The following is a 10,735-nucleotide window of genomic DNA, read 5'->3' as shown; positions in this document are numbered from 1 at the left end:
CAACATTGTAAAAATGCCAATTCCATGCAAAGAAATCTACAAATACAATGCAATCCCAATCCAAATACCCAAAGCATTCTTTAACTAGATGGAAAAACTAATCATTAACTTTGTATGAAAAGGAAAGAGGCCCTGATAAGTAAAGAAGAAATGAAGAAGAAGAAGTAGGAGGACTTATACTACCTTACCTCAGAACCTACTATGCAGCTATGGTAGTCAAAGCAGTCTGGTACTGGTACAACAACAGACACATTGATCAATGGAACAGAGCTACGAACCCAGATGTAAATCCATTCCAGTGTCCATGGAATGAGAAAAAGGCAGTCTTTTTAACAAATGATGGTGGCAAAATTGGATATTCATCAGCAAAAAAATGAAACAGTACCTTACACCATACAAAACAACTAACTTAAAATATACCAAAAACTTAAATATAAAATCAAACTAAAAAGATAATGAAAGAAAATGTAAGGTCAATGCTAGAGTCCCTAACACATGGCATAAGTAGGATACAAAACATAGTTAACAATACACAAATAGCAGAAGATAAGCTACGTAACTAGGATCTTCTAAAACTTAAACACTTATGCTCATTAAAAGCCTTCACCAAAAGAGTAAAAAGAGAACCTACAGACTGGGGGGAAAAAAAGAAATTGGCTGTGATCTATCCAAAAAGGCCTAATCCCAAAAAATCTATAGGAAAATCCAACACCTCTACGACAAAAAGAAAATCCATTTAAATCATGGGCAAAGGATATGAGCAGACTCTTCACCAAAAAAAAAAAAAAAAAAACACTAAAGCAGCCAACAGAGCAAGAGAAAATGTTCACGATCACTAGCCATTAAAGAAATGCAAATCAAAACTACAATGAGATACCATCTCACACTGCATTACTGGCACAAAAAAAGAAAAAAATAATAATAGGAAATAAAAAATGTTGAAGAGACCCCAGGGAGATCGGAACTCTTATGCACTGCTGATGGGAATGCCAAATGGTACAATTGTTTTGGAAAATAATAAGGTACTTCCTTAAAAAGCTAGAAAGAGAAATACCATATGAGCCTTCCATTTCACTGCTAGAAATATATCCTAGAGAAGTAAGAGCTGTCACAGAAATAGACATATGTACACTCATGTTCATTGCAGCATTATTCACAATAGCAAAAACATGGAAACAACTTAAGTGCCCATCAACAGATGAATGGATAAACTATGGTACATACACACAAAATGAAGAACAATGATGAATCTGAGAAACATCTGACAACATGTATGAGTCTGGAAGACATTATGCTGAGTAAAATAAGTCAATCACAAAAGGACAAATACTGTATGACACCACTATTATAAAATTTCATGAAAAGATTTACACACAGAAAGCAACAATCTTTGATGGTTATGAGGCAGGGAAGGGATGGAGAGGGAAAAACACTAACTAGACAATTGAAGGGTAAGATGGGGTAGTCAACAAAACTTCAGTCAGGCAAAGTCATAGAAGGTTGGTTCATAGACACATTGAAACTCCCTGAAGGACCAAATTACTGGGCTGAAGGCTGGCGACCATGGTCTCGGGGGACAGCTAGCTCAATTGGCACAACATAGTTTATAAATAAAAAGTTTACATTATACTTTGCTGAGTAGCATCTGGCATCTTGAAAGCTTATGAGCAGACATCTAAGAGACACCATTGGTTCCACCCGGTCTGGTGCAAGGAAATATGAAGGAAAAACATAATGGAAAGATTAGTCCAAAAGACAAATGGACCCACAACAGACTGAGTCCAGTACAACTAGAGATGGTTGTCCAGCTACCGCCACTGACTGTGCTGAAAAGGATCACAATAGAGCATCCTGGACAGAGCTGGAGAAAAATGTAGAACAAATTCTAACTCACAAAAAAGACCAGATGTACTGGTCTGACAGAGACTGAAGAAACCTCAAGAGTATGGCTTGCGGAAACCCTTTTAACTCAGTACTGAATTCACTCCTGAGGTTCATTTTAAGCCAAATATTAGCCCTGAAACAAACAAACAAAAAAGTCGTTGAATCCATTGCAAACCACAGTGACCCTACAGGTCAGAGAAGAACTGCCCCATGGGGTTTTCAAGGAGTGACTGGTGGATTCAAACTATCAACCTTTTGGTTAGCAACTGAGTTCTTAAGCACTGCATCATCAGAGCTCCTATAGGCCCATAAAACTAATAATAATACACATAGTTCAACCAAGTTAAAAAAAAAATGTGCTTATATACTTCAACCAAGTATATAAGACTAAATGGGCACACCAGCCTAGAGGCAAGGGTGAGAAGGCAGGAGGGGACAGGAAAACTAAACGAATGGAAATGGGGAACCCAAGGTTGAGAAGGGGAGAGTGTTGACAAGTTGCAGGGTTGCAAACTAATGTCACAAAACTATATGTATATTAGTTGGTCTGTAAACCTTCCTCTAAAGCACAATTAGAAAAAAAAGAATTGGCTTTTGTAGGAACATTGTTTTGCTTACCAGGTTCTAACGATTTTGTTATGGTAGAGCCACAAGGTAACCAACACTGATAGAAAGAAAATGAGTTTTACTAAATGAAGCATAATTTTTGCTTATAATGAATCTTAAAATAAATATTGAAATAAAAACAAATAATTAAATGAGGAGTCGGCATAATCAGGAGAGAGTTGAGGTAATGTAGGATCTTTTTCATTCCCTGAGCCATGCTCATTGGTCCATTAAGCTTTTTTTTTTTTTTTTTTTTAACATATTGACCAATGCAGGGTTGTCCTTCATAGAGAATAAAGGAAGAGCTAGTAATTGAACTAGAATCATTAAAATATTTACAATGATGGGATAGTTTTTTTTTTTTTTCAGATTTTGAAGCAGCCACACAGAGTAGCTAGTAGTAGATTATTCTCTAAGCTATACATTCATTTTTACTGAGCCTTACATATACTCTCAATAAATGCTACCACCTAGTCCCTCAGTAGTTGCAGAATGAGTCTAATCAATTTTTGTGATTGGACGATAGCAAAGAAAAACTGTAATAATGGGATCGACATTTATAGTGTTGAGCCAAATGGTACAGAAGACATATTCAAAGGCCTACATAGGCCTGACTGTGTTGGGGCATAAGGGGCTAGTAATCTTTGGCAGGTCCTACCCAGGGGTTCCAGAATGGGAAATCAACTTCCAAATGTTTGTTGAAGAGTTACTTTAAACAATGTGAGAATATGTGAAGTCATAGAGTTCTCAGGACATCATCATTATAAGTAAGTGAAGATCAACTTAAACAAATCCTAATCATACCAATACATATCCATCATTGAATGTTTAATATGGCTAAATTTGAAAATAATGCTATAGGCATATAAATGATGCAATTAATCTCAACTTATAAAATTCTGCCTCGGAAGGTTGATTAATGCTTTATTAGGAAATATTCTAGAACATATAGACATTTTAACAGAAAAAAAAGACAGTTTCTTTTCTAGATTCAACTTTAGAAATATGGACTTTAGTTTTACAATGCTAAAAATGTACTTTGTTTAGGAACCAATTTCTCTGTAACAATTTTTTCATTGCTTCTTTTACATCTTTGTTCCTCAAACTGTAGATGATGGGATTCAGCATGGGAATCACAATGGTGTAGAATACAGACACTATCATGTCATGGTCCAAAGCATAGCTGGAACTTGGTCTCAAGTACATGAAGAGGATTGTTCCATGGTAAATTGATACTCCAGTTAGGTGAGAGCCACAAGTGGAAAACACTTTTCGCCTTCCTTCAGCAGAACGCACCTTAAGAATGGCCATCAAAATGAATCCATAAGATATCAAGACAATCAGAATATTGACCATCTCAATAGAACCCACAAAGTAGAAGAGTAGAAGTTGGTTGATAAGAGTGTCAGAACAGGAGATAGCAAGGAATGGAGGGATATCACAAAAGATGTGTCTAATTTCATTGGATGCACAGAAGGAGAGGCTAAAAGTTGCTACTGTGTGTAAAGTAGCATGTGAAATACCACAAACATAAGAAGCAATGATGAGTGACACATAGACCCTGGGTGACATGTTAACTGAATAGAGAAGTGGGTTGTAGATTGCTACATAGCGATCATATGCCATTGCCGCCAAAAGAAAAGATTCTGTGGTCCCAAAAGTGACAAAGAGCAGCATCTGTGTTGCACATGCAGTAAATAAAATGGCTTTATTCTCTGCCAGGAGATTGACTAACATTCTTGGGGTGACTACTGAAGAAGAGCAGGCATCTAAGAAAGATAACACACTCAGAAAATAGTACATGGGGCTGTGAAGCCGGGCATCTGCCATGACTAATAGAACCAGTCCCAAATTTCCCACCAGAGTAAAAATATAGATTGCAAGAAATAGTAAAAACAGATATACTTGTAGCTCAAAATTACCTGTAAACCCCAGCAAAGTAAATACGGTGACTTCAGTGATATTCCTTAACTGAATTTTGTATGGATCCAGTGTTGATAACAATACTGACATTTCCTAAATGCAATATCCTGATATTATGTGAAAAATAGACTGCACCCAATTACATCTTCATCTTTGTTTTTCAAAAGAGGGTAATAACATCCTAAGCAGCAAAAGGATGTGTTGTTAACTGCTTTGAGTTGACCTACAACTCATGGCAAGGCCACTCACAAGGGGATCAGAGCACTGTGACCTATAAGGTTTCCACTGACTGATTCTCAGAAGTAGATCACCCGGCCTTACTTCCTAGTCTATCTTAATTTGGAAGCTTCCCTGAAACCTATTTGGTACCATAGCAGAACGCAAGCCTGCACTGGCAAATAGGAATAAAACTGGGCATTCCCACATGGAAGGTGAAAATTCTACCACTGAACCATGACTGCCCTCTAGAAAGTTGATAGGCAGTGACAAAATAGTTGGAATCATGTTGATGCAATTCCTGTATAAAAAAAGAGAAAGAAATGATCATTCCTTTGTTAACTAAACTTGTCATGTTAAAAGAAACAAACAACAAAAAAAACTTGCCATTTTAAGTGGTTCTTAAAAATACAATATTTTGTGATTCCCAAAGACCATTTAAAAATCTAAAATCATAGGTATACGAGACGAAATGGGCAGTTGCTGTCCAGAGGTAAGATGAGAAGGCAGAAAGGGCTAGGAGCTGGTTGAATGGACACAGGAAATTCAGGGTGGAAGGGGGAAGTGTGCTGTCACATTATAGGAATAGCAACTAGGTTCACATAACAATGTGTGTATAAATTTTTGTATGAGAAATTAACTTGAGGGGTAAACTTTCACCTAAAAAAGTACAATTAAAAAAAATCCAAAAGCAATATAATTGAAAGTACACACTAATACACTAGTCCTGAATTTGCTGCGGTGTGCATCAGCGCCTTTCCTTAATGTCCTCTATTGTAAAGTGAGAACAACGTCACCTACCACTTAGAAGACTGGATTGAATTTAAATGAGGAAAACTATGCAGAAACGATTTAATTTTAAAATATTCTCAGATGACTAGAGAAGAGGATAATTTAGACTTACATTTCATGTTGTCTTAGAAGGTAACCTTCAATGGTCCTGCTATTTTATGTGCTCTTCTCTTTTAATTACTCCATTCCATTGACATTTCTAGAACAAAGGTGAGCAGGAGAGCAGGTGGTATTCTGGAGATAATGCACCTTGTATGCAAAACAGGACGTTATCTTTTAATTTTTTTTTTCCAAACACGTATTATTAATTTGTCCATTTTTAGCTTTGCAGCTTATCATATCGTTATTATTGTCTTTTAAGTTTTAACTTAATGACAATTTTAAGATGTTTTTCTATTCATAAGGAACGCTGATAGAGAAGTGGTTAAGTGCTTGTTGCTAACCTAAAGGTCAGCCATTTGAATCAACCAGCCACTCTACAGGAGAAAGATGTGACAGGCTGCTTCTGTAAATATTACAGCCTACGGGGCTTTTCTATTCTGTCCTGTAAGGTCACTACAGGGTCACTATGTGTCCAAATGAATGCAACTGCAAAGCATCTGTTTGTTTTTTCTCTCTATTTGTATGCTCATTAGCCCTGCAAGTCCTTGTGTGAATTTGAGAGACTATGCCTGCCCAAAGAAACCATAACTGTTTCTTTAATATATTCTAGTTGCTTATGTAATCTTGGAATAACTATGAAATAAAAAAAAAAAAAAAAAAACCGTTGCCATGGAGTCAATTCTGACTCATTGAAACCCTACAGGACAGAGAAGGACTGTCCCATAGAGTTTCCAAGGAGTACCTGGTAGATTCTAGCTGCTGGCCTTTGGGTTAGCAGCCATAGCACTTAACCACTACTCCACCCAGGTTTCCATGAAATAAATATTGCCCAATAATTACAAATTAAAAAAAAAAAAAATTGCCCAATAATTACTAATAAAGCTATTGCAAAAAGAATAAAATCACTATTTTTGCCACAAAGTGGTATTTGTTTTTTATTTTTGTATTTATTTCCTCTCTAACATCAGTAAACTCTGGTGGCCTGTGGTTAAGTGCTATGGCTGCTAATCTTGGAAACTCTATCGGCACTTCTATTCTGTCCTATAGGGTCGCTAGGAGTCGGAATCTAGTCGACAGCAATGGGTTTGTTTTTGTTTTTTGGTCTATGCCATCAGACTGCTTCTCATTATAGGAGTATGAATAAAGAAAAATGCATGGAAAAATAAAAAAAGAAGAAGAAAAAAAAAATCAAAGAAGCACCAGAATCTCAACTGAAAGCCTCACTGATTAAAGCACAATTGAAGAGTGGATTTACCTTATTTAGGAGGGAGATTTCAGGGCTTCCATTTCTTTTTTCATTGTGTCATAGACTGATACGCTTGATTCATTAAGTGTTTGGCATCTGTATTTTCCAGTGATTAAGGGAGTGAAACCACCATTCGTCTGTCAGTTTGTCATACTGTTGTGGCCTGCTTGTTGCTATGATGCTGGAAGCTATGCCATCAGTATTTCAAACACCAGCAGGGTCATCTCTGGTGGATAGGTTTTTGAGACGAGCTTCCAGACTAAGACAGACTAGGAAGAAAGGCCTAGAGATCTATTTTCAAAAATTAGCCAATGAAAATACTAGGGATCCTAACAGAATACTGTCCAATATAGCGCTAAAGATAAGCCATCAAGCTTGGAACAAACCAAACCAAACCTGTTGCCTTCTAGTGAATTCTGACTCAACAGAGTAGAGCTGTCCCGTAGGTTTTCCAAGGCTGTAACCTTTATGGAAGCTGACTGACCCATCTTTCTCTGGCAGCAAAGCTGGCTGGTTAAAACTACTGACCCTTTGGTTGGCAGCCCAGAGCATAACCGTTGCACCACCCGGACTTCCCTAGGTTGAAAGACACTCAAAATACATGGCGGCCAAAACAGTGGACTGGACCATACCAACAGTCATGAAGACAGTGCAAAATCAGGCAACATTTTGTACTTTTGTAAATGGAGCTGCCATTAATTGGAGCTTAAAACAACAATAAAAAAATGGAGCTGCCATTAATCGGAGTTTAAAACAACAATAGGAAGTGAAAAATCTGTCATATGTATCATGGGACTTCACTTGGTGTCTTACAATTAATTTATATTCTTCCCATGCCACTTGCCACAGTTTTGTCTTATTCAGATGTAGTTTTAAAAGAAGAGAGCAAGCTAATCAGCTTTATTACCATTGGAAGAAGGGGAAGGTACATGTCTTTGTTTCTCTAAAATGCTCCCTACAGATCCATGTGGGAGATTTTTCTAATACCTAGAAAGAATGGCTTCATAAATGTGGGGTTACAGAGCAAAAAATACTCATTTGATCTTTAGAGAACTCTAGTATAAAAAACGTAAATTAAATTAAGTTGTTAGTTCTGTGTAAATCCAGGTAATTTGTATATAACTCTTGGGAATACACACACTAATATCATATTATAATACCTTCTAATTGTATTTTAATAGTTATGTTAATACAATAATAAATGCCTCAATTAATAAAATTTGTATTAATGTATTCTTTGGAATTCATAAAAATTTCATTTCTGTTCAAAAAATTCTCCATCCTCTTTCTCTCTCTTTTTGTCTATCTCTCTTTTCCCTTCTTCTCTTCTCTCTTTTCCTTTCCAGAATCCATGGAAGACAAACAAAATTTTTACTGAAGAGAGCCAGAGACAAAAGGGGAATGAGGTAGATAGGAAGAATCACAGTGAAAGGAAATAAAAATATGCAATGAAAGTTTGAATAATGGACAAATGATTAGTCTACTAAAGGAATCCATGACAAAATCTATTAGAAAACATGACTTGACTAACATATGCAGGAGAAATGTCAGCTAGGTTGCAATTCTAACAGTCTCTTCACATACTAGTCTGAGATAAAGCAGCAGTAATGGAAGGTTAAGAACATTATATTTGGACTTGAAAAACATCTATTAAAGTCTCAGAAATAGCACCTAGTGACACTGTGAGCGTGGAGAAGTAATGTCATCCTCTATGCCAAGCAATAGGTAAGACCGACAAAATGTTTCAGACACATCCTGTTCAACTACATGAACATGGTATTCATGCAGATTGCTTACTTATGTGAGGTATTAAAATATTTTACTAAATTAAATTTTTGATCATATGTGAAAAATGCACACAATTTAAATGTAACTTCTAAATTTTATTTGTCTAAAACAAAATGATAGGAAGTTACAAAATCTTTTTTTTCATCAAAACACTGAGTGATGACTGAGTTCCAAACCAGAAGCTAAAGTGTTTTTTTTTTTTAGTTATACTTATTTATTATATGACACACACAAACACACATACACACACCCCAAAAAAAACTTGTCATTGAGTTGATTCCAGCTCATTGTGACCCTATAGAACGGAGTAGAACTGCCCCTATGTTTTCCTAGGCTGTAATCTTTATGGAAGCAGACTACCGCATCTTTCTCCCATGGAGCGGCTGGTGGGTTGAACTGCCAAACTTTTGGTTAGCGGATGAGCACTTAACCACTGCACCACCAGGGCTGCTTTATAACACTAAAGATGTATTAAAATACGGTTCTATTGGAATTATACCAAATGAATCCTAAGAGTCTATGTTATATATAAAAAAAAAAAAAAATCCTAAGAGTCTATGTTGTAAAGGATCATAAAAACTCACCACTATTACTGCATTATGCCTGTGAGCTTATCACTGAAATAATAGTGTGTTTTGCTTAAATTCTCCTGATATTCTTGCTGATACAGTTTTCAGGTACCCTTGATGGCTCTGATCTTATCTGTAGAGCAAGAATTTGATTCATGAATGAAGGCATATTTTATACCATAGCAGCTGCTATGAGAGGAATTATCTACTTCCCTATAGGGAACCAGAGACTTGAGAAAAGAAAAAGTATGGGGTTTAACTACTTCTTCCAAGGCTCTTCAAACGGACATTTCTGTTAAGTAATCTTTAAGGAAATTAGAACTGGTTATGTTTACAACTAGCTGATTTCACATTAACAGGAGAAAGAGACTAGAAAGACAAAAACAAATACCCTGAAATTTCTAAAAAAACATGGACCATCTAGAAGAGTAAAATAAAATTAGTTCTTCAGCTCTGATACAGTCAGAAAATGTGAAGTATCAGACGTTCATGAGAACAATACCACAAATACTAAGTTTGAGAAGAGAGCTATGACACCAGCTACCATGTATTAAGTGGATCTAAATCTTAAAAACAAACAAACAAAAAACAAACCTGTTGCTGTCAAGTCCATTCCAACTCACATCAAACCTATAGGACAGAGTAGAATTGCACCGTAGGGTTTCCCTGGAGTTGCTGGTGGATTCGAACTGCTGACATTTTTGTTAGCAGCCAAACTCTTTATCACTGTGTCACCAGGGCTCTAGGCAGATCCTATAGTTTAGAAATTTTGTGTACATTATCAGATGTCATCTACAGAGCAACCTTAAAACTATCTAATTTAGGGTCCTTTTAGAGATAAGAGAATTGGGGCTCACCTCCATAGTCTAAAGTATTTCCGTTTGAGCAGATTGCAACTCCACCATATCATGTTGTAATTCTGGAATCAACATTCCCTAGGAAATTGCAAAATAATATCCTCACATATTTTAATTCTTTTTTAAATTCATCCAGCTTCAACAGACCATTAATTAAAAAAAAAAAAAAAATCTAAAATGGCTTCTAAAGTAAATTAAATTTAAAATTAATTTGTATTTTTTCAAAAGAAAGCAAGTCCTGAAGTAGCATATTACCTAAATGCTGATTGAAGTGTCATTTTCTCTCCATTTAATAATTTCCTTGATTTTTAAATATAGCTTCTTAATTATACTGCTCCTATTCGGATTATCATCTACTAAGAAAATTAAAGCAAGTTTCTGATTTACACCTCTATCAAGCAAAATATGTAGAGTCCTTTCTGTTTTCTTTGCTATATTCTCAGGAAGTGGTGTGATTCAGTTTCCAATACAAGACTGAATTAACTAGAATCACCTATTTCAGCTTTAAATATTAAGTCATATACTCTAGTGTGAGATTCAAGTTTCTAGCTTCTAAAATGTTTTGTAAGTGATGAAAAGCTTTTCCTCTTACCTGTGGAACTGAACTGCTTACTCAAAGTTTGCTATGCCTATTCTAAGTATGGATTTTTATACCAGCTTCTGAAGGCCCTCTTGTAGGCCATAGGGGATTCCCCAAGGAGAAGGCCGTAGGGGATTCCCCAAGGAGAAAACACACTAACACTGTTCTGGAA

General features: G+C 36.1%; 1 protein-coding gene across 1 annotated transcript; it reads right to left on the bottom strand.

Moving 5' to 3' along the window:
- Positions 1–3,446: 3,446 nt before the first annotated feature.
- Positions 3,447–4,582, bottom strand: LOC100665375 (olfactory receptor 5T1-like). Its single transcript, XM_003422661.3, has one exon. It carries the CDS (start codon positions 4,501–4,503, stop codon positions 3,517–3,519), a length of 987 nt encoding a protein of 328 aa, XP_003422709.2. The 5' UTR covers positions 4,504–4,582; the 3' UTR covers positions 3,447–3,516.
- Positions 4,583–10,735: the final 6,153 nt, after the last annotated feature.

The sequence above is a fragment of the Loxodonta africana genome, chromosome 7, assembly GCF_030014295.1.
Source record: "Loxodonta africana isolate mLoxAfr1 chromosome 7, mLoxAfr1.hap2, whole genome shotgun sequence".
NCBI lineage: Eukaryota > Metazoa > Chordata > Mammalia > Proboscidea > Elephantidae > Loxodonta > Loxodonta africana.
This window is presented reverse-complemented; position numbering and strand designations above follow the sequence as displayed.

Coding starts and splice junctions, on each gene's coding strand:
- LOC100665375 (XM_003422661.3), bottom strand. CDS start 4,503: ATGTCAGTATTGTTATCAACACTGGATCCATACAAAATTCAGTTAAGG.